This window comes from Coregonus lavaretus (genome assembly GCF_964263955.1).
Source record: "Coregonus lavaretus genome assembly, chromosome: 18".
Taxonomy (NCBI): domain Eukaryota; kingdom Metazoa; phylum Chordata; class Actinopteri; order Salmoniformes; family Salmonidae; genus Coregonus; species Coregonus lavaretus.
In genome coordinates, this window is record NC_140005.1 from 40990175 (window position 1) to 41015085 (window position 24911).

The 24911-nt window shown below is 42.1% G+C and overlaps 1 protein-coding gene across 1 annotated transcript in view; it reads left to right on the plus strand.

Moving 5' to 3' along the window:
* Positions 1 to 24911, plus strand: part of LOC311145502 (afadin-like) — a gene marked incomplete at both ends in the record, with an annotated part of 47957 nt that overhangs the window by 2038 nt on the left and 21008 nt on the right. The window contains 10 exons of the mRNA XM_084181756.1: positions 11982 to 12174; positions 12475 to 12587; positions 12770 to 12924; positions 13094 to 13258; positions 13447 to 13505; positions 13663 to 13886; positions 22270 to 22415; positions 22714 to 22805; positions 23031 to 23154; positions 23388 to 23547. Of these exons, the coding sequence (XP_084037882.1) occupies positions 11982 to 12174; positions 12475 to 12587; positions 12770 to 12924; positions 13094 to 13258; positions 13447 to 13505; positions 13663 to 13886; positions 22270 to 22415; positions 22714 to 22805; positions 23031 to 23154; positions 23388 to 23547 (1431 nt within the window). The remainder of the gene's footprint in view (positions 1 to 11981; positions 12175 to 12474; positions 12588 to 12769; positions 12925 to 13093; positions 13259 to 13446; positions 13506 to 13662; positions 13887 to 22269; positions 22416 to 22713; positions 22806 to 23030; positions 23155 to 23387; positions 23548 to 24911) is intronic.

Consider the following 24911-nt stretch of genomic DNA (forward strand, 5'->3'; position numbering starts at 1 on the left):
ACCTTATTTTATTTTTAGAGGTAGACTGGCTCTGGCAGCCAAAACAGCCAAATACTCCATCTAAACGTAAATCGATTCTCAATTACGATATGGTTGTAGAAACATAAAGCCCTTTACTTTAATTTCACATCAAAATAATTTCACAAAATATACACTTAACGCACACTGTTTTAACCGGCTTTAACACAGTTGCAGCCGACAGTATTTTTAAGTTACACACAGGTGTTCGGCGCATGCTACATAGATAACACTAACCCTAACCCTATAAAGGTGTGTAGTAATTTAACCTTTTGTTTTTAGGAAATTAATTCTCGCTGATATGAAAGATACGTTCCTTATGTTTCCAAAACTGTACCGCAAGCTATGTGTGTACACGTTCAGACCAAGCGTCAGGACTCTTAACAAAAGTCCCCCGGGAAGAATATACCTTCATTAATAGGCGCTAAAAGTAGATCTCGTCTATGTATGGGGTAATGTCATCCTAATTGGAGTGCCCTGAGGATTGCCTCAATATAAAAAAGAAATAACATTCAATAGCCACTTATCTACTGGCTTTATGGTACTGCTAGCCTAGCTATCTAATGTTAGTCCTAGCATCTTTGCTAGCAAAAACGAACTAGCTTGCAAGCTAGATTGCTAGCTAACTAGCTAGCTAACTAGCTAACTTGCCAAAACGGCTAGCTAACCTGCAATTTCTTTAAAAAATCCCAGTTTATTACAGTCAAATAATGCTCGTAGCTAGCTAGTTACTAACTTTGAATGCAGTTAGCTATTGTCTGTTAGTTGTTACAGCAATAACATTATCCTAGCTAGCTAGCCAGCTAACTCTAGTAGCTAGCTAGCTACCAGAGGGAGCAGTGCCTGTGTTCTCTAGATAGACATTAATAATATTATAGCTAAGACTGCTTTATACCTGGTTGCGGAGTGTTGCGGTACCATTTCTGTAACCATTCCCATGTCTTGATTTGGCGATAATGGCAATTGGAATCCAATATTAAAGGGAAACTTCACAGCTAGACACTATTTCAGGTGTCTTTCCAGTCTCCCTACTTTTTTTTTTTTTTTTTTTTTTTACATTTTAGTCATTTCAGCAGACACTCTTATCCAGAGCAACTTACAGTTAGTGAGTGCATACATTTTCATACTGGCCCCCCTTGGGAAACGAACCCACAACCCTGGCGTTGCAAGCGCCATGCTCTACCAACTGAGCTACAGGGGACTACATAATGATGAGTGATATGTGTTTCAGACATAATTGTGCACCATAGTGGTAATTATTTATTTTTTGCCCCGGGAGAGTTCAAATGACATCATCGGTTGATTGAGCCTGCTGAAAGATCAAAACATTAATGGAGTCATGTTTTGTAAAAACATTGGGCTTTGTGTTTCACCGATTGCGCGATCACGCTAGCAGCGAGTAGATATGGTTGTCCTTGTTCAACAGAGCCATTGGACTTGTTTTTATCTGCCACAACATTGCAGGATATCTAGGCTGACTCATTTTCCCTTTATTTGTAAAGACTACATCCTGATGGGAGCCCTACTTCCTTGTCCAATTATGTTCCCACACTCGAAAGCGAGCTTTTCAAAATGGGGGCGGTACACGGGAGCTATGTTACCGTGCGCTGTCTATCCGAGATTGCTAAATAATTACAATGGATGCTTCTGATGATTCCTCTTTCCAAGAAGAGCTGGACGACAAAACATTTTTTTGATGTTATTTTACCTAGGGACATACAGCCCTATTAATTTGAGACAGAATACACTAAAGAGAAGTTGAGACAGCGAGAACAAGAATTGTGAGACTGAACAAGAATTGTGTCACTTGCCCCCCTGGTCCATCTGGTTTAGGCAGCTGCCGCCATTGCTCCTGATCCTGGGGTGCCACGGTCAGACTCCGACTGGTGGTGCCTATGCAGGTGCTGTCCAGCCATGCCGACAGAAGAGGAATGTCTGTGCTACAACAAATTAGATTGCGGACAGTTCTTACTGGAGAGGGTCATTGCAAACACCATGGATTGTGTGTGTGTGACAGACCATCAAAGTTTCAATGCACATTTGGATAGAGGGGTGCTGTAGACGTTCTTCAGAACCTCCAAGATTAACTGGCGGCAGAAGCCTAGTCCAGATGGACCAGGAGGGAAAATTACAAACGAGGAAGTGCTTTTGCTGTCGATAGCTAGCAATATAAGCTCTCTTTTTACACAAGGCAGTGTTGTTTAGTACAGTAAAATTTTGTGACAGAGTCGGCCATAACGGGACTTGCTAGTACTACTACAAGCCAAGCTAGCCAGGTTTAGCTAGTTAGCTTTGTTTGCTATACCCAAAATGTACTGTAGCCTACCAAATTAAATTGTATGTCACATGCACCGAATACAACTGGTGTAGACTTTACCGTGAAATTCTTGCTTACAAGCCTTTCCCAACGATGCAGAGTTTAAAAAGTGATGATGACGAAGAGTAAAGGAATGACTTTGGCTTTATGACTCATATTACTAATAGTCTTGAGTACCTATACCTGTATGTTGTAGCTAGCTAGCTAGCTAACGTGTCTGTGCGATGTCTCATATTCTTAATTGTGCTGCTACTGTACTAATACAGACAGGACACAACGATTGCCCATGAAAGTCTAATAGCGTTTTTGTCATTGTCTTACAGACAATACCGCTTGGCAGAGTTTGTTCTACGTGGGGAGAAGCTAGGCAGAGGACACAGAATCCCATTGTCTGCGTGTGTTGTTGGGGCCATTCGAGCAATTTGTCCCTCACACGATGGACAGTACAGTGCATTCTGAAAGTATTCAGACCCCTTGACAGTTTTTTTCCCCTCATCAATATACACACAACACCCCGTAATGACAAAGCAAAAACTGGCTAATTTATTAAAAATTAAAAATATCACATTTACATAAGTATTCAGACCCTTTACTCAGTACTTTGTTAAAGCACCTTTGGCAGCAATTACAGCCTCGAGTATTCTTGGGTTTGACGCTACAAGCTTCGCACACCTGTATTTGGAGAGTTTCTCCCATTCTTCTCTGCAGATCCTCTCAAGCTCTGTCAAGTTGTATGGGGAGCATCGCTGCACAGCTATTTTCAGGTCTCTCCAGAGAGGTTCGATCGGGTTCAAGTCCGGGCACTGGCTGGGCCTCTCAAGGACATTCAGAGACTTGTCCCCAAGCCACTCCTGCTTTGTCTTGGCTGTGTGCTTAGGGTCGTTGTCCTGTTGGAAGGTGAACCTTCACCGCAGTCTGAGGTCCTGAGTGCTTTGGAGCAGGTTTTCATCAAGGATCTCTCTGTACCTTGCTCCGTTCATCTTTCTCTTGATCATGACTAGTCTCCCAGTCCCTGCCGCTGAAAAACATCCCCACAGCATTATGCTGCCACCACCATGCTTCAGCATAGGGATGGTGCCAGGTTTCCTCCAGACGTGACTCTTGGCATTCAGCACAAAGAGTTCAATCTTGGTTTCATCAGACCAGAGAATCTTGTTTCTCATGGTCTGAGAGTGTTTTAGGTGCCTTTTGGCAAACTCCAAGTGGGCTGTCACTGACTGCCTTTTACTGAGGAGTGGCTTCCGTCTGGTCACTCTACCATAAAGGCCTGATTGGTGGAGTGCTGCAGAGATGGCTGTCCTTCTGGAAGGTTCTCCCATCTCCACAGAGGAACTCTGGAGCTCTGTGAGAGTGAACATCGGGTTCTTGGTTACCTCCCTGACCAAGGCCCTTCTCCCCCGATTGCTCAGTTTGGCCGGGTGGCCAGCTCTAGGAAGAGTCTTGGTGGTTACAAACTTCTTCCATTTAAGAATGATGGAGGCCACTGTGTTCTTGGGGACCTTCAATGCTGCAGACATTTTTTGGTACCCTTCTCCAGATCTGTGCCTCGACACAATCCTGTCTCGAAGCTCTACGGACAATTCCTTCAACCTCATGACTTGGTTTTTGCTCTGACATGCACTGTCAACTGTGGGACCTTATATAGACAGGTGTGTGCCTTTCCAAATCATGTCCAATCAATTGAATTGACCACAGGTGGACTCCAATCAAGTTGTAAAATCATCTCAAGGATGATCAATGGAAACAGGATGCACCTGAGCTCAATTTCGAGTCTCATAGCATTGGGTTTGAATACTTATGTAAATGTCTTTCAGTTTTTTATTTTTAATACATTTGCAAAAATTTCTAAAAACCCATTTTCGCTTTGTCATTATGGGGTATTGTGTGTGCAGATTGATGAGGAAAAACATGTATTGAATCCATTTTTTAATAAGGCTGTAACGTAACATAATGTGGAAAAGGTCAAGGGATCTGAATACTTTTTGAATGTACTGTATGTTGGATACAAAGAAGTTGATGACTCTCAAGAGATGTGAAAGGTTCCATAACAACAATCTCCCCTTGTATCAAAGTGATTCCGAACATCCGACCGGTACTCAAACCCAGGTCCAGCGACTGTCAAGCCAACAACTGAACCGTTAAGCTAAGAGGTCCAAACCTCTTGATGAGGACACTAGGTGTTGGGTTAAGTTCGCTACATTACCCCCTTCCTTCGGAAGAGCGAGTCCCCATGCTTTTCTATACCAAGTCCTTAATGTGTAGGTCGCTATGTGTTGGGTTAAAGTACTCTTTGTACTGCAAGTCTCCTGGAAACACATGAAGACTGATCATGAGGATGTGTAAAACATAGAAGAAACCATGTTAATCTGTAAACAAAAAAGGGTACAGTAGACTGGTATGCGTTTTGTTACACTCAGAGTAAATTATGGGGCATTGAGATCGACTGTTAGCAAAGGTGTGAAAAGTTTGAGGGGCGCTTGACTTGTAAACAGTCTAGTCGTGTATTGTTGTATATGAGCACCTACAGTTGTGCTGTTAAGTAGACAAGCACTGCCAACTATAGAGTGAATAGGCTCAAAGAGTATACTAACAGCCCCTCTCCCCCATAACAAAGAACTGACTGCAAGGGTGTGAAAAGTATGAGGAGCACTTGGCTTGTGTATTGGTGATGTTGTTTTCTCAAGAGGGGATTTTGCTTTCATAAATAACTTTGGCTGTCCTGGCTTGTTTGCATCCCACATTCTCATTATGCTCCAGGATAGCAAGATTTGTCCACAGCAGTATTAGTCTGTAGGACACATACTAGACAGTGATTAGCCAACATTTTACTTATTTGTCCAATCAATACATTTACATTTTAGTCATTTAGCAGACACTCTTATCCAGAGCGACTTAAAGTTAGTGAGTGCATACATTTTTCATACTGGCCTCCGTGGGAAACGAACCCACAACCCTAGCGTTGGAAGCGCCATGCTCTACTAACTGAGCTACACACTCAAACAAGATACTATATCCACCCATCCCCCTCATGTCAATAGATCATGCAGCCTAACAACCTTCACACACAATACCCACCACCAACAGACACCAATCAGTCGCCCATGCCATCCCTTCCTTACTAATTACTCTGTTTTTCTGCAATTTACACTTCAAGTTACATATCTCATCGCCAGATAGCAGCTGGCTAATTACATTGATTTGCTTTAGAATGTCTAGCCAGCGTATTATGAAAGCTAGATAGGTAGATTTTGGTTTAGATCAAAAAATGAAGATCGCTAGCTAGTTAGCTAAGTTAGCTGATCGGATGCCTTCCTCTTTGAAGTGAGGGGGAAAATCGATGGAATAGTTTAACTTTTCAACTTTTGACGACCTGGCAACCTCACCAGTTGAGACTTCAGGTCAGTTTTGAAATCCTCTGGCTGAAAGTGCTAGCTACAAACACAGACATTTGGATATTTCTCCACTAGAAAGGTAGCTTAGTTGTTAAGCGCGTAGTGCAAATAACTGAAAGGTTGCTGGTTCTAATCCCTGAGCTGTCTAGGTGAAAAATCTGTAGATGTGCCCTTGAGCAAGGCACTTAACCCTAATTGCTCTGGATAAGCGCGTCTGCTAAATGACAACAACAAAAAATCTCAAAGTACTGGATTCTTTCCTCTGGTATTTTAGGCAGATGGACGCCTACTTAGCGGATTGCTACCACCGCTGGTTGGAGTGCACACTGCACTCTTAACCCAAACAGAAGATTGTGACCAAAATCTGATTGGTGACCTTACATCAAATACTTGAATTTTTTATTGTTCCAATATTCTTTAGAGCCCAATACACCTCTGTATTCTCCCGAGTGGCGCAGTGGTCTAAGGCACTGCACCGCAGTGCTAGCTGTGCCACTAGAGATCCTGGTTTGAGTCCAGGCTCTGTCGCAGCCGGCCGCGACCGGGAGACCCATGGGCGGTGCACAATTGGTCCAAGGTAGGGGAGGGTTTGGCCGGCAGCGATGTGGGTTTGTTTCCCATGGGGGGCCAGTATGAAAAAAACAAACATGTATGCATTCACTAACTGTAAGTCGCTCTGGATAAGAGCGTCTGCTAAATGACGTAAATGTAAAAACAATAACATGCACAAAAAAGGTATGTCCTCCCATATCATTTGTCACATTTTTATATCATTCAGTGACGTGGGTTGATCAGGATCCAGACTTAGAAAAACGGTGACATAACCTAGTACCTTAATTTAACATATTTGACCAAACCTGATAGTCATTAGTCACATTTTTATTACATAAATTCAACAAAATCCGTTATTTAAATCTTAATGCAAATGTGTATTGCAGTTGCTTGCTAGACTATATTTTTCCATGTTGAAGATCACCAAAGCGAAATAGAGTTCAAGACATGACAAGATCGTATGAATAGACCCCAATAACTTCATAGTCTATTATTCTTATTAAGAGAGTTTTGAAATATATGAAGTGTTTCAATCCCATTTGACAACCTGCCTTTTTAGCTTGGCCTTTAATCAATGAGGGCTTTGTGTTTAATGTTTCTTGATTCATATATTTATTGCACTCAAAAGTGTGTTGCTATTTTAAATGCACTTCAAATAAAGTTTTAATTGAAGTTTGGTTTGATATTGGATCTTTAATTCATGACATTACAAGTCATATGAATATACAGTGAGGGAAAAAAGTATTTGATCCCCTGCTGATTTTGTACGTTTGCCCACTGACAAAGACATGATCAGTCTATCATTTTAATGGTAGGTTTATTTGAACAGTGAGAGACAGAATAACAACAAAAAAATCCAGAAAAACACATGTCAAAAATGTTATAAATTGATTTGCATTTTAATGAGGGAAATAAGTATTTGACCCCTCTGCAAAACATGACTTAGTACTTGGTGGCAAAACCCTTGTTGGCAATCACAGAGGTCAGACATTTCTTGTAGTTGGCCACCAGGTTTGCACACATCTCAGGAGGGATTTTGTCCCACTCCTCTTTGCAGATCTTCTCCAAGTCATTAAGGCAGGGTTCTTCAATTCCGGTTCTGGAGGGCCGAAACACCTCTGTTTTTCATCCTCTCCTTCTAATCAGGGGCTAATTCAGACCTGGGATACCAGGTGAGTGCAATTAACTACCAGGTAGAAATAAAAAACAGAAGTGTTTCGGCCCTCCAGGACCGGAATTGAAGAACCCTGCATTAAGGTTTCGAGGCTGACGTTTAGCAACTCGAAACTTCAGCTGCCTCCACAGATTTTATATGGGATTAAGGTCTGGAGACTGGCTAGGCCACTCCAGGACCTTAATGTGCTTCTTCTTGAGCCACTCCTTTGTTGCCTTGGCCATGTGTTTTGGGTCATTGTCATGCTGGAATACAGTGGGGGAAAAAAGTATTTAGTCAAATCAAATCAAATCAAATCAAATTTTATTGGTCACATGCGCCGAATACAACAGGTGCAGACATTACAGTGAAATGCTTACTTACAGCCCTTAACCAACAGTGCATTTATTTTAAACAAAAAAAGTAAGAATAAAACAACAACAAAAAAAGTGTTGAGAAAAAAAGAGCAGAAGTAAAATAAAGTGACAGTAGGGAGGCTATATATACAGTAAAATAAAGTGACAGTAGGGAGGCTATATATACAGGGGGGTACCGTTGCAGAGTCAATGTGCGGGGGCACCGGCTAGTTGAGGTAGTTGAGGTAATATGTACATGTGGGTAGAGTTAAAGTGACTATGCATAAATACTTAACAGAGTAGCAGCAGCGTAAAAAGGATGGGGTGGGGGGGCAGTGCAAATAGTCCGGGTAGCCATGATTAGCTGTTCAGGAGTCTTATGGCTTGGGGGTAGAAGCTGTTGAGAAGTCTTTTGGACCTAGACTTGGCACTCCGGTACCGCTTGCCGTGCGGTAGCAGAGAGAACAGTCTATGACTAGGGTGGCTGGAGTCTTTGACAATTTTGAGGGCCTTCCTCTGACACCGCCTGGTATAGAGGTCCTGGATGGCAGGGAGCTTTGCCCCAGTGATGTACTGGGCCGTACGCACTACCCTCTGTAGTGCCTTGCGGTCAGAGGCCAAGCAGTTGCCATACCAGGCGGTGATGCAACCAGTCAGGATGCTTTCGATGGTGCAGCTGTAGAATTTTTTGAGGATCTGAGGACCCATGCCAAATCTTTTTAGTCTCCTGAGGGGGAATCAGCCACAAATTGTGCAAGTTCTCCCACTTAAAAAGATGAGAGAGGCCTGTAATTTTCATCATAGGTACACGTCAACTATGACAGACAAAATGAGAAAAAAAAATCCAGAAAATCACATTGTAGGATTTCTAATGAATTTATTTGCAAATTATGGTGGAAAATAAGTATTTGGTCAATAACAAAAGTTTCTCAATACTTTGTTATATACCCTTTGTTGGCAATGACACAGGTCAAACGTTTTCTGTAAGTCTTCACAAGGTTTTCACACACTGTTGCTGGTATTTTGGCCCATTCCTCCATGCAGATCTCCTCTAGAGCAGTGATGTTTTGGGGCTGTCGCTGGGCAACACAGACTTTCAACTCCCTCCAAAGATTTTCTATGGGGTTGAGATCTGGAGACTGGCTAGGCCACTCCAGGACCTTGAAATGCTTCTTATGAAGCCACTCCTTTGTTGCCCGGGTGGTGTGTTTGGGATCATTGTCATGCTGAAAGATCCAGCCACGTCTCATCTTCAATGCCCTTGCTGATGGAAGGAGGTTTTCACTCAAAATCTCACGATACATGGCCCCATTCATTCTTTCCTTTACACGGATCAGTCGTCCTGGTCCCTTTGCAGAAAAACAGCCCCAAAGCATGATGTTTCCACCCCCATGCTTCACAGTAGGTATGGTGTTCTTTGGATGCAACTCAGCATTCTTTGTCCTCCAAACACGACGAGTTGAGTTTTTACCAAAAAGTTCTATTTTGGTTTCATCTGACCATATGACATTCTCCCAATCCTCTTCTGGATCATCCAAATGCACTCTAGCAAACTTCAGACGGACCTGGACATGTACTGGCTTAAGCAGGGGGACACGTCTTGCACTGCAGGATTTGAGTCCCTGGCGGCGTAGTATGTTACTGATGGTAGGCTGTGTTACTTTGGTCCCAGCTCTCTGCAGGTCATTCACTAGGTCCCCCCGTGTGGTTCTGGGATTTTTGCTCACCGTTCTTGTGATCATTTTGACCCCACGGGGTGAGATCTTGCGTGGAGCCCCAGATCGAGGGAGATTATCAGTGGTCTTGTATGTCTTCCATTTCCTAATAATTGCTCCCACAGTTGATTTCTTCAAACCAAGCTGCTTACCTATTGCAGATTCAGTCTTCCCAGCCTGGTGCAGGTCTACAATTTTGTTTCTGGTGTCCTTTGACAGCTCTTTGGTCTTGGCCATAGTGGAGTTTGGAGTGTGACTGTTTGAGGTTGTGGACAGGTGTCTTTTATACTGATAACAAGTTCAAACAGGTGCCATTAATACAGGTAACGAGTGGAGGACAGAGGAGCCTCTTAAAGAAGAAGTTACAGGTCTGTGAGAGCCAGAAATCTTGCTTGTTTGTAGGTGACCAAATACTTATTTTCCACCATAATTTGCAAATAAATTCATTAAAAATCCTACAATGTGATTTTCTGGATTTTCTTCTCTCAATTTGTCTGTCATAGTTGACGTGTACCTATGATGAAAATTACAGACCTCTCTCATCTTTTTAAGTGGGAGAACTTGCACAATTAGTGGCTGACTAAATACTTTTTTTCCCCACTGTACCCATCCACGACCCATTTTCAATGTCCTGGCTGAGGGAAGGAGGTTCTCACCCAGGATTTGACGGTACATGGCCCCGTCCATCGTCCCTTTGATGCGGTGAAGTTGTCCTGTCCCCTTAGCAGAAAAACACCCCCAAAGCAAAATGTTTACAGCTCCATATTTGACGTGGGGATGGTGTTCTTGGGGTCATAGGCAGCATTCCTCCTCCTCCAAACACGGCGAGTTGAGTTGATGCCAAAGAGCTCGATTTTGGTCTCATCTGACCACAACACTTTCACCCAATTCTCCTCTGAATCATTCAAATGTTCATTGGCAAACTTCAGACGGGCCTGTATTGTGCTTTCTTGAGCAGGGGGACCTTGCGGGCGCTGCAGGATTTCAGTCCTTCACGGCGTAGTGTGTTACCAATTGTTTTCTTGGTGACTATGGTCCCAGCTGCCTTGAGATCATTGACAAGATCCTCCCGTGTAGTTCTGGGCTGATTCCTCACCGTTCTCATGATCATTGCAACTCCAGGAGGTGAGATCTTGCATGGAGCCCCAGGCCGAGGGAGATTGACAGTTCTTTGTGTTTCTTCCATTTGCGAATAATCGCACCAACTGTTGTCACCTTCTCACCAAGCTGCTTGGCGATGGTCTTGTAGCCCATTCCAGCCTTGTGTAGGTCTACAATCTTGTCCCTAACATCCTTGGAGAGCTCTTTGGTCTTGGCCATGGTGGAGAGTTTGGAATCTGATTGATTGATTGCTTCTGTGGACAGGTGTCTTTTATACAGGTAACAAACTGAGATTAGGAGCACTCCCTTTAAGAGTGTGCTCCTAATCTCAGCTCGTTACCTGTATAAAAGACACCTGGGAGCCAGAAATCTTTCTGATTGAGAGGGGGTCAAATACTTATTTCCCTCATTAAAATGCAAGTCAATTTATAACATTTTTGAAATTGCGTTTTTCTGGATTTTGTTGTTGTTATTGTCTCTCACTGTTCAAATAAACCTACCATTAAAATTATAGACTGATAATTTCTTTGTCAGTGGGCAAACGTACAATATCAGCAGGGGATCAAATACTTTTTTCCCTCACTGTAGACTCCATTAACTTTATAGTCTATCGTTCTTATTAAGGTGTTTTTAAAATGTATGAACTAATCCCAAAGACTGCAGTGATACTAAATAAATGTTTGGAGTAGATTGAATGACTGCTGAGCTCACCTGGGAGATGAGAATTAAACAATGGACAAGGTGTTAAGAGCTATTAGCATGTGTGAAGATCCATGTCCTTCCAGTGCTGACTGATCAGGACTGGTCAAGCTCTGTTTCTTATCAAGACTGCTCAATACTGATCTTCTACTTCTTATGATTAAATACTTTTCAATACACCTTTGCACACTCAGAAATAGGCCATTGTACGCAGTGTGTATTATTTATTTGATACAGCCTTTTTTACTCATCTTTATCAAGGGTGACAATAACTTTGAAGGTGACTGTATACAATCTCCATATTTCTATGGAGTGGACCTCAGATGACATCTTGGGATATGGATATCAGTTGCTAGGAAACATCAAATGGATATGCTCCACCTGTTTCTAATCTAATTGAATTCCATCCTGCATGTAGCGGTGTAGAGCTGATGATTACTTAATACAGAAATGATGGGTAAATGGTAATCCAGACGAATCTCGCGAGCTTTCAGGCTAAAATACCATAGTAGGTGTCATTTCTAAAAAAAAATGTGGAAGAGCATAAACCTAATTTCAACAACATTGTACAATTATAACTTTTCACTGTATGCCTGAGATTGCCAGCTGTCATAAGGAGCCATGTAAGGAAGATATTCCGTTTTTACCACAATTGTTCATCCACTCTTTCCCCTCTAGAATTTAGAGTTCCATGGAGTGATGCGGTTCTACTTTGAGGACCATGTTGCAGGGAACGTTGCCACCAAGTGCCTGCGTATCACCAGCACCACCACCACTGGAGAGGTTATTGAAACACTGTCAGAGAAGTTCAGACCGGACATGAAGATGTTGAATACTCCCTATTTCCTGTTTGAGGTCAATGCTAACAAGGGTAAGATGGATAGATGGATGGATGGATGGATGGATGGATGGATGGATGGATGGATGGATGGATGGATGGATGGATGGATGGATGGATGGATGGATGGATGGATGGATGGATGGATGAATGAATGAATGGACGGACGGACACAGACAGACAAACAGACAGACAGATGGATACATGAATGAAAGAGAGTACACTTGGGGGCAGGGCATCGTGAACAATTCCCCTTTGTGAATAGATTGAGTGTATTATCTGGTAAATGTGTTCATATTATTCTCCCACTCTCCGCCCTGTTAACCATGGCAGAAGAACGTCAGCTGGACCTGAGTGAGAAGCCTCTGGTTGTGCAGCTGAACTGGAACACAGACAACAAGGAGGGCCGCTTCGTACTCAAGAAGGAGAAGGACATTATTGTACATGTGACTGACTGTTTACTGTATTTATAATTGAGCAGAATTCGCTCAGTTAGAAATTACTTTCATGCCTGACTTAGCTTGAGTGTCAAGGCAAGGCAAGCAATTTAGCTGGCAAGAGTTTATGCTTTGATTTCCACTGTAGTGTTGTGTCTCTCTGTGTGATTATGTGGTCTTAATCAATACAGGACAACAGCCCAGAGAAAAAGAAGGGAGGCATGATCCAGAACTTCAAGAGGACACTGTCAAGGAAAGAGAAGAAGAAGGAGAAGAAGAAGACGGGAGATGATGCTATTAACCACTCGGCAAAGCCTAATGGGTCCACTATGAGGAAAGAGAATGGGTAGGTCTTCCCTTAACACCAATTAATTCATTAGCAAACAGAGAAGCATGACAACAAAAATGTTTTTGGTTCACAAAAGTTAATGTTCAATGTTAAGTCCGTCTCTGGTAAAAGTTCACTGCCTGTCCCTGATTCTCAAGTTATAGGTATACTCTTCTCTCCACTGCAGGCAGATATCAGCTTCTGTGGCTGTGGAGAAATCATCGACCAACAAGGATATTGTTTCTAACCCTGAGACAATGGAATGTCAGGAAAGATCCACGAGGGGAGGCATTATAAAGCCTACGGTCCGGAAGCAGAACCAGCAACAGGACTATGGAACATGGAATGAAAGGTAAACATTTACATTTATTGACATGACATTGCCTTCTGTGTTTGACAAAAATTCACACCTTTCTGGCGTCTCTTGGCACTTAATAAAATGGCAACTGTGACTGTTGTTTTTTCATGATTCCGGTTTTGAGATATTGTTAAAGTGACTATAGGCCAGACAACTGAAATTATTACATCTTGTCTTAACAGAGCTCAGGACAACATGGACCAACTTGCACTTCCAGTTGGTATTAAATTCAGGGAAAATTGTAAGTAATTACGTTTGACCATTGTAATAGCACTGTAGTAGCACATTGTAATAGCACATTGTAATAACATAGCAATAACACAATCAGTTTGTTATCAGTCTCATTATCGTCCTGTATTAATCTGCTGTCCTCTACTGGTGTCACTCTGTCATAACAGCTGAGGACGCCTTCCTCTCTGCAGTCATCAACTACACCAACAGTTCCACTGTCCACTTCAAGCTCTCCCCTGCCTACGTCCTGTACATGGCCGGACGCTTCGTCCTCCACCGCCATTACAGTCACAGTCAGGAGACATCACAGAGTCATCGCCCCTCAGAGCATGCACACAGAGTCACCGCTACTGTCAACAAGATGGTGGCCATGACTGAGGTGGTCATCCAGGTAAGTGAACCATGCATGCACCATCACACTTTGACTCTGTGTGAATTATACAGCGCAACTGGAAAGAGCATCCCTCTTCTGCTTCATGGGTTCATTATGGTTTTGGTAACACTTTAGCCTGAAGGTATAATTAAGCAATAAGGCCCAAGGGGGTGTGGTACATGCCAATATACTGTACCATGGCTAAGGGCTGTTCTTATGCACGACAAAACGTGGAGTGCCTGGACACAGCCCTTAGCCGTGGTATATTTGCCATATATCACAACCCCCTGAGGTGCCTTATTGCTATTATAAAAAGGTTACCAACTGAATTAGAGTAGTAAAAATAACTGTTGTCATACCAGTGGTATACGTGTAGGTCCCGTGTAGCTCAGTTGGTAGAGCATGGCGCTTGCAAAGCCAGGGTTGTGTGTTCGATTCCCACGGGGGGCCAGTATGACAAAACATTTTATGTACTCACTAACTGTAAGTTGCTCTGGATAAGAGCGTCTGCTAAATGACTAAAATGTAAATACGGTCTGATATACACATACATATACAGTGGGGAGAACAAGTACTTGATACACTGCCGATTTTGCAGGTTTTCCTACTTACAAAGCATGTAGAGGTCTGTAATTTTTATCATAGGTACACTTCAACTGTGAGAGACGGAATCTAAAACAAAAATACAGAAAATCACATTGTATGGTTTTTAAGTAATTAATTTGCATTTTATTGCATGACATAAGTATTTGATCACCTACCAACCAGTAAGAATTCCGGCTCTCACAGACCTGTTAGTTTTTCTTTAAGAAGCCCTCCTGTTCTCCACTCATTACATGTATTAACTGCACCTGTTTGAACTCGTTACCTGTATAAAAGACTCCTGTCCACACACTCAATCAAACAAACAGACTCCAACCTCTCCACAATGGCCAAGACCAGAGAGCTGTGTAAGGACATCAGGGATAAAATTGTAGACCTGCACAAGGCTGGGATGGGCTACAGGACAATAGGCAAGCAGCTTGGTGAGAAGGCAACAACTGTTGGCGCAATTTTTAGAAAATGGAAGAAGTTCAAGATGACGGTCAATCACCCTCGGTCTGGGGCTCCATGCAAGATCTCACCTCGTGGGGTATCAATGATCATGAGGAAGGTGAGGGATCACAGTCTCAAAGAAAACCATTAGTAACACACTACGCCGTCATGGATTAAAATCCTGCAGCGCACGCAAGGTCCCCCTGCTCAAGCCAGCGCATGTCCAGGCCCGTCTGAAGTTTGCCAATGACCATCTGGATGATCCAGAGGAGGAATGGGAGAAGGTCATGTGGTCTGATGAGACAAAAATAGAGCTTTTTGGTCGAAACTTCACTCGCCGTGTTTGGAGGAAGCAGAAGGATGAGTACAACCCCAAGAACACCATCCTAACCGTGAAGCATGGAGGGGGAAACATCATTCTTTGGGGATGCTTTTCTGCAAAGGGGACAGGACGACTGCACTGTATTGAGGGGAGGATGGATGGGGCCATGTATCGCGAGATCTTGGCCAACAACCTCCTTCCCTCAGTAAGAGCATTGAAGATGGGTCGTGGCTGGGTCTTCCAGCATGACAACGACCCGAAACACACAGCCAGGGCAACTAAGGAGTGGCTCCGTAAGAAACATCTCAAGGTCCTGGAGTGGCCTAGCCAGTCTCCAGACCTGAACCCAATAGAAAATCTTTGGAGGGAGCTGAAAGTCCGTATTGCCCAGCGACAGCCCCGAAACCTGAAGGATCTGGAGAAGGTCTGTATGGAGGAGTGGGCCAAAATCCCTGCTGCAGTGTGTGCAAACCTGGTCAAGACCTACAGGAAACACATGATCTCTGTAATTGCAAACAAAGGTTTCTGTACCAAATATTAATTTCTGCTTTTCTGATGTATCTGAGGTTTTTACTTTCTTTACTCTGCAGATTACTAAATATTGAGTAAAAATAGGCTGCTTTATGTTTGGGTAATTCCAAATACTCAGCTATTGGGTTCTTTCCTGGATTTTGTTGATAGCCGGTTAACAAACATTCCCTCAATTGTAAATATTTCCACTTAATATTTTTTAACCAAATCTGAGTATGACATGAAAACATCTTCATTGTACAGATCACCTATAGTATGAATTCCTTTCATTAGCCACTGTTTCCAGTACACAGACTTCTTTCCTATCCGTAGCCTAGGATTGTGCCACAATGATGAGTATCGTTGTTTTAGATTCCACATATCTTGTGTACTGTTCTCCACAACTCTTTTGAGTGTAACAAAATTGGGTTGGGAGTTTCAACAGACCTCTCCCCTGTAAGACTATGTGACAGAGTATCACCAGACCTCTCCCCTGTAAGACTATGTGACAGAGTATCACCAGGGGTGAAAGGATAACCTAGTACCCTTTCTATTGGTTCCCTTTCTATTGTTATCCAATCCAAGCCAGCATCTCTTTTGCCCCAATGCTTCGCCAATTTAGCCATTTCAAATGATAAATGGTACAATTTAACATCTGGTAAAGTCAACCCTCCTACATCCCTTGGTGAGAACATTTTCTTCATATTAATCTTGGATTTTTTCCTATCCCACAAAAAGTATTTAGTTAATTTGTCATATTGTTTAAAATACCGGTCTGGAATATTCAGAGCTAAAATTGCAGAGATACAGTGCATTTGGAAAGTATTCAAACCCCTTGACTTTTTCCACATTTTGTTACGTTACAGCCTTATTCTAAAACGGATTAAATAAAAACGTTTCCTCATCAATCTATTCACAATACCCCATAATTACAAAGCGAAAACAGGTTTTAAAAAACAGAAATACCTTATTTACATAAGTATTCAGACCCTTTGCTATGAGACTCGAAATTGAGCTCAGGTGCATCCTGTTTCCATTGATCATCCTTGAGATGTTTCTACAACTTGATTGGAGTCCACCTGTGGTAGATTCAATTGACTGGACATGATTAGGAAAGTGACACACCTGTCTATATAAGGTCCCACAGTTGACAGTGCATGTCAGAGCAAAAACCAAGCCATGAGGTTGAATGAATTGTCCGTAGAGCTTTGAGACAGGATTGTGTCGAGACACAGATCTGGGGAAGGGTACCAAAAAATGTCTGCAGCATTGAAGGTCCCCAAGAACACAGTGGCCTCCATCATTTTTAAATGGAAGATGTTTGGAACCACCAAGACTCTTCCTAGAGCTGGCCACCCGGCCAAACTGAGCAATCGGGGGAGAAGGGCCTTGGTCAGGGAGGTGACCAAGAACCTGATGGTTACTCTCACAGAGCTCCAGAGTTCCTCTGTGGAGATGGGAGAACCTTCCAGAAGGACAGCCATCTCTGCAGCACTCCACCAATCAGGCCTTTTTGGTAGAGTGGCCAGACGGAAGCCACTCCTCAGTAAAAGGCACATAACAGCCCGCTTGGAGTTTGCCAAAAGGCACCTAAAGGACTCTCAGACCATGAGAAACAAAATTCTCTGGTCTGATGAAACCAAGATTTAACTCTCTGGCCTGAATGCCAAGCGTCACGTCTGGAGGAAACCTGGTACCATCCCTTGGGTCAAGCATTTTTGGTGGCAGCATCATGCTGTGGGGATGCTTTTCAGTCAGAATCGAGGGAAAGATGAATGGTACAAAGTACAGACAGATCCTTGATTAAAACCTGCTTCAGAGTGCACAGGACCTCAGACTGGGGCGAAGTTTCACCTTCCAACAGGACAACGACCCTAAGCACACAGCCAAGACAACGCAGGAGTGGCTTGGGGACAAGTCTCTGAATGTCCTTGAGTGGCCCAGCCAGAACCCGGACTTGAACCCAATCTATCATCTCTTGAGAGACCTGAAAATAGCTGTGCAGCGACGCTCCCCATCCAACCTGACAGAGCTTGAGAGGATCTGCAGAGAAGAATGGGAGGAACTCCCCAAATACAGGCGTGCCAAGCTTGTAGTGTCATACCCAAGAAGATTTGAGGCTGTAATCGCTGAGTACTGAGTAAAGGGTGTGAATACTTACGTAAATGTGATATTTCAGTTTCTTATTTTTAATACATCTGCAAACATTCTAAGAACCTGTTTTTGCTTTGTCATTGTGGGGTATTGTGTGTAGATTGATGAGGGGAAAAAATAATTTAATCCATTTTAGAATACGGCTGTAACGAAACAAAATGTGGAAAAGGTCAAGGGGTCTGAATACTTTCTGAATGCACTGTATAATGAAATTGTGGGACCACAACCATTTTAATCACGTTGATCTTTCCCCATAAAGAAAAGTTTGATATTTTCCCATTTTTCTAAATTGGTCTTAATCTTGACTAGTAGTGGCTCAAAATGTAGTTTTAATACCCAAATATTTAATCCCAGTAGGATCCAATTTGAAATTAAATGTTGTTCCAGAGTAACATATGGCATGAATTGGCATTGCTTCCGACTTATTCCAATTAATTTTGTAGCCTGACAAACTAGAATATGATTCAATACAAGTAAGTAGTCGTGGTACAGACTGAAGAGGATCAGAGACCAGCAGTAGAATATAATCTGCATACATAAGCAGTTTATGTTATTTTCTTCCTCCATGTACACCCCTAATTTCTGTTCTCATCATTGTCACAAGAGGCTCAATAACTATGGTAAACAGGAGAGGGGAGAGCGAGCAACCCTGCCTTGTGCCTCTAGAAAGACAAGAAAAAGGAGACATAATTCCATTCGGCAGTCCTGTTGCTTTAGGATTGGAATAGAGGACCCCTATCCATTTACAAAAGTCAGGTCCAAAACCAAATTTTCCCAGGGTTCTTAAGAGAAAAGCCCACTCTACCCTATCAAATACCTTCTCAGCATCTAAGGAGACAGCAGCAGTAGGAACTATATTTGAGAGGGTTAAGAGCATCCTCATATTATCAGTTGAGGTCCTGTTCTTAATAAATCCTACTTGTTCAATATGTATGATTTTAGGTAGGGCCTTCTCAAAGCGTATCACAAGGGTATTAGTAAGAATCTTACAATCCACATTAAGGAGGCTGATAGCTCTAAAATTCCCAGGTTCTGTAGTATCTCTATCCTTTTTAGGGATCAGCGATATCAAAGCCTCATTAAAGGTGTCCGGAAGGGAGCCATTTTTAAATGCCTCCTGGTAAACCACTGTCAATACAGGTACAAGAATGTCAATGTACTTTTATAATATTCTACAGGAAGGCCATCCAGCCCAGGTGACTTCCCTGCTTTCATAGAGAAAATGGCAGCTCTAACCTCCTCTTCTGTTATAGTACAGTCCAGGTCCTCTACCTGGCTATCTGATAATCTAGGTAATTCTATACCAGACAAAAAAGTATCCATATCTATGGGGTTCGCTGAACAGGAGGATGTACATAAATCTTCATAAAAATGTTGAATCACACTGTTTATCTCTTTGGATGAGGTCACCATATTATTGCCCTTCTTAATTTCTGAAATTACGTTTGAAGTGTTCTGCATTTTTTGTTGTCTTGCTAGTAGCCTGCATGTCTTCTCACCTCCCTCATAACGTTTTGGACGCATGTGCTATTATTTTCCATCTAATATATGCTTTAGAGGTTTCCCATACTGTGGAAATCTTTTCAGTTGAGCCTATGTTGATCTCAGAAAAAGATCTAAGATCATCTGCTAGTGATTGGCTAAATATCTCATCTTGTAAAAGCATGGTGTTGAGTCTAAAAAAGAAAAAAGTATATTCTCTATCATTAGGATGGACTAATCGCCATACAGTTGAAGTCGAAAGTTTACATACACTTAGGTTGGAGTCATTAAAACTCGTTTTTCAACCACTCCACACATTTCTTGTTAACAAACTATAGTTTGTGCATGACACAACAAATTTTTCCAACAATTGTTTACAGACAGATTATTTAACTTATAATTCACTGTATCACAATTCCAGTGGGTCAGAAGTTTACATACACTAAGTTGACTGTGCCTTTAAACAGCTTGGAAAATTCCAGAAAACGATGTCATGGCTTTAGAAGCTTCTGATAGGCTAATTGACATCATTTGAGTCAATTGGATGTGTACCCGTGGATGTATATTAAGGCCTACCTTCAAACTCAGTGCCTCTTTGTTTCACATCATGGGAAAATCAAAAGAAATCAGCCAAGACCACAGAAAAAGAATTGTAGATCTCCACAAGTTTGGTTCATCCATGGGAGCAATTTCCAAATGCCTGAAGGTACCACGTTCATCTGTACAAACAATAGTACGCAAGTATAAACACCATGGGACCACGCAGCCGTCATTCTGCTCAGGAAGGAGATGCGTTCTGTCTCCTAGAGATGAACGTACTTTGGTGCGAAAAGTGTACATCAATCCCAGAACAACAGCAAAGGACCTTGTGAAGATGCTGGAGGAAACAGGTACAAAAATATCTATATCCACAGTAAAACGAGTCCTACATCTGAAAGGCCGCTCAACAAGGAAGAAGCCACTGCTCCAAAACCGCCATAAAAAAGCCAGACTACGGTTTGCAACTGCACATGGGGACAAAGATCGTACTTTTTGGAGAAATGTCCTCTGGTCTGATTGAACAAAAATAGAACTGTTTGGCCATAATGACCATCGTTATGTTTGGAGGAAAAAGGGGAACGCTTGCAAGCCGAAGAACACCATCCCAACCGTGAAGCACGGGGGTGGCAGCATCATGCTGTGGGGGTGCTTTGTTGCAGGATGGACTGGTGCACTTCACAAAATAGATGGTATCATGAGGAAGGAAAATTATGTGGATATATTGAAGCAACATCTCAAAGATATCAGTCAGGAAGTTAAAGCTTGGTCGCAAATAGGTCTTCTAAATGGACAATGACCCCAAGCATACTTCCAAAGTTGTGGCAAAATGGCTTAAGGACAACAAAGTCAAGGTATTGGAGTGGCCATCACAAAGCCCTGACCTCAATCCTATAGAAAATGTGTGGGCAAAACTGAAAAAGCGTGTACGAGCATGGAGGCCTACAAACCTGACTCAGTTACACCAGCTCTGTCAGGAGGAATGGGCCAAAATTCACCCAACTTATTGTGGGAAGCTTGTGGAAGGCTACCCGAAACGTTTGACCCAAGATAAACAATTTAAAGGCAATGCTACCAAATACTAATTGTGTGTATGTAAATGTCTGACCCACTGGGAATGTGATGAAATAAATAAAAGCTGAAATAAATAATTCTCTCTACTATTATTCTGACATTTCACATTCTTAAAATAAAGTCCTGATCCTAACTGACCTAAGACAGGGAATTTTTACTAGGATTAAATGTCAGGAATTGTTTAAATGTATTTGGCTAAGGTGTATGTAAACTTCCGACTTCAACTGTATGTATTGCAAGTTTTTTTTTAATACAATATTTTTATTGACAATGAATGAAAGACATTGTAAATGTGTCCTCTTTTTGTCCCCCTTCGACCCCCTTTGATTATTGTCCAGTCATATGGTCAAGTGCTGCAAAGAAAGACCTAGTTAAGCTGCAGCTGGTCCAGAACAGAGCGGCACATCTTGCTCTTCATTGTAATCAGAGGGCTAATATTAATACTATGCATGCTAGTCTCTCTTGGCTAAGAGTTGAGGAAAGACTGACTGCGTCACTTGCTTTTATAAGAAACATGAATGTGTTGTAAATTCCAAATTGTTTGCTAGTCAACTTACACACAGCACTGACACACACTTAACCCACCAGACATGCCACCAGGGGTCTTTTCACAGACCCCAGGTCCAGAAAAAATTCAAGGAAATGTACAGTATTATACAGAGCCATGAGTGCATGGAACTCCCTTCCATCTTATATAGCGCAAGTGAACAGCAAACCTGGTTTCAAAAAACTAATAAAGCAACACCTCACGACACCACGCCTCTCCCCCATGTGACCTACTTGTTGTGTGTATGTACTGACATGTATGTGTAGCTGATAGATCCACACACACACTACATGTTAATGTTTTTAAATGTATGGTAATGTATTTGTCTGAAATGTCTTTTTTGTTTTGTGTTGGACCCCAGTAAGACTAGCTGTCGCCATTGGCATTGGCTAATGGGGATCCCAATAAATCAAATAAATCAAATAAATATCCTCTGTAGCTCAGCTGGTAGAGCACGGCGCTTGTAACGCCAAGGTAGTGGGTTCGATCCCCGGGACCACCCATACACAATAATGTATGCACGCACGACTGTAAGTCGCTTTGGATAAAAGCGTCTGCTAAATGGCATATTATCATTATTATTATAAATATACCATGGCTATCAGCATTCAGGGTTCGAACCCTCCAGTTTATAATGCTTTATAACATGTTACAAGCATGCATGAGACTTTATAATGTCTCATAATAAGGCTTATAATATGTCTATATTTATTCCATCCTGGTCTTTCTCTCCCTTCCAGAAGCAGAAGTCCATAGCTGGTGCTGTAGCCTTCTGGATGGCCAATGCCTCAGAGCTCCTGAACTTCCTAAAGCAGGACAGAAATCTAAGCCCCATCACACTGCAGGCTCAGGAGAACCTGGCACACCTGGTGCACAAAGCATTCAAGTAAGACATTACATATAGCAATTAAACTAAATTAAACTAATCTGGATGAATAAAGGTTAAATATTTTTGGATGGACAAAGCAATGATAACTTTTCACCAGTTCACTGAAAAACCTAAAAGAAATGTAATATAATTTACTCTGACTTTAGTAAGTAAGGATTGTAGCTGCTGGTCTACTGTAAAGACATTGAACTGAGCACATAAGTAATCTTCACTCATCAATCCTCCTGATGTTGTACAGTATTGATAAAGCCGCCTGCCCCCTGTCTGTCTGTCTTTCTGTCTTTTGTTCCTCAAGGTGTTTGACTCAGTGTCTGCTGACTGATCTGAGCAGACACTTGCCAGCATTCCTGATTGATCCTGAGGGGAGTCAATCACCTGCCGTAATAGGTACACCATGAATGTTAACCACAACACAATCTAGTTACCCTAGCCTGCAGCTAGGGTAATAACCTCTAACTTTCTTTGTTTTAACCCGCAGCTTTCATATGTTAGTATTGATCCAGTAGATATAGAACCATCATATTAGCATGAAAATCAACACCAGTATGATTATTTTCAATGTTTTTAAAATTTGTTTTAAAACTTTTTGTCACTCTATCCTCCCATCACCAGAGGGCGTACTGCAAACCCTGATGGGTGCCATGTCTCTGCTGCGTCGCTGTAGAATCAACGCTGCCCTCACCATCCAGCTGTTCTCCCAACTCTTCCACTCCATCAGCGCCTGGCTCTTCAACAGGTGAGAGAGGCAGACATACAGTAGTTGAGGCTTTTAAATCACGTTTTGAAAACCCACCCTTTTAGCCTGGCCTTTAATCACTATTATTTAACACATATTTTGTGTTTCATGTTCTTTAATTAATCAATTTTTTTGCATTCTCTTGTCTTTATCTCCTTGTTTTATTTTATTTTACTGTGAAGTATGTTGCAATTTTAAATGCACTTTAAATAAAGTTTGATTTGATTCAACAGGCTGCTGAGCCCCAGCCCCCAGGGAGAGGCCTGCTCCCTGGGCCTTAGGTCCCGCTACTGGGGGGCCACCCTCCGCCAGAGGCTTAGCCTGGTGGAGGACTGGGCAGAGAGGCAGGGTCTGGAGCTGGCCGCAGACTGCCACCTCAGCCGTGTCATACAGGTGGGTGACTTTATTTTAGTTTATTTGACCAGGTTAGTCAAATGTGTCAAAATTCCTCAAGGTGGGCGTTTAAAGCTAGTTCCTACTTCATAGTAGGGCTGTTTAAAGGTCCAATGCAGCCGTTTTTTCTGGGTAACAATTAAGTACCTTACTGTGATTGTTTTAAATTAAAATGGTCAAAAATAAACAAAAATAGCTTCTCAGCAAAGAGCAATTTCTCAAGCAAAAATGTTACTAGGACTGTCTGGGAATGGGGAGGGGAAAACTAGCTGTTATTGGCAGAGAGGTTTGGAAATCTCTTTCTTATTGATCTATTAACTAATTTACCACCTGTTGATGTCACCAGAGAGACCAAAACTCCATTCCACCAAAACAGGCTTAAATTTCAGGCCGCCTTTCAAACAGCTCTTACACTAAAAGGGCATTATCATAATTCTCACAATTTCACAGTATTATTCCAAACTCATAGTGTAGAAATGTATATAAAACACAGGAAAATGACAGGCCTTTACATAAAACATTTTTTTGTATAAATGCCTTCTTGAACATGTGAACTGTCTTGTGCCTTAATTACATGCTTGTATGGGATCTGTAAATATGAATACATTTTTTAAATTATGAGCCTGGTTTAGCCAAGGAGAAAACACTGAGCTGTATAGGGAGAAAGACAGGATCCTTCGTGGCTAGCCATGATTGGCTGAGATAATGGAGGGGTTGAACATGCCGAGAGATAATTCATTTGATGATGCAGTAGTAGCTATACATGGTTATAGAATATATAGGAAAGATAGAAATGGAAATGGAGGAGGTGTTGCCATGTATGTCCAGAGTCATATTCCTGTTAGGCTGAGAGAGTATCTCATGTCAGATGATGTGGAAGTAATAAGTCTACTGGTTCATCTGCCTCACCTAAAGCCTATTCTCATAGGAAGTTGCTATAGACCGCCAAGTGCTAAAAGTCAGTATTTGGACTACATGTGTGAAATGTTGGGTAATGTATGTGATATCACATTGATACTCCTGTTTGCCACATCTTCAATTCAAGCCTAGAAGACGGTGTGTGCCCTCAGACATGGAGGGAGGCAAAAGTCATTCCGCTACCCAAGAATAGCAGAGCACCCTTTTAATGGTTAAAACAGCTGACCAATCAGCCTGTTACAAGTGCTTAGCAAACTTTTGGAAAAAATGTTGTTTGATCAAATACTGACACAAATGACTGGCTGAAAGAAATTGATAATAAGAAGATTGTGGGAGCTGTTTTGTTAGACTTCAGTGCAGCTTTTGATGTCATTGATCATAACCTATTGCTGAAAAAACATACAGTACCAGTCAAAAGTTTGGACACACCTACTCATTCCAGGGTT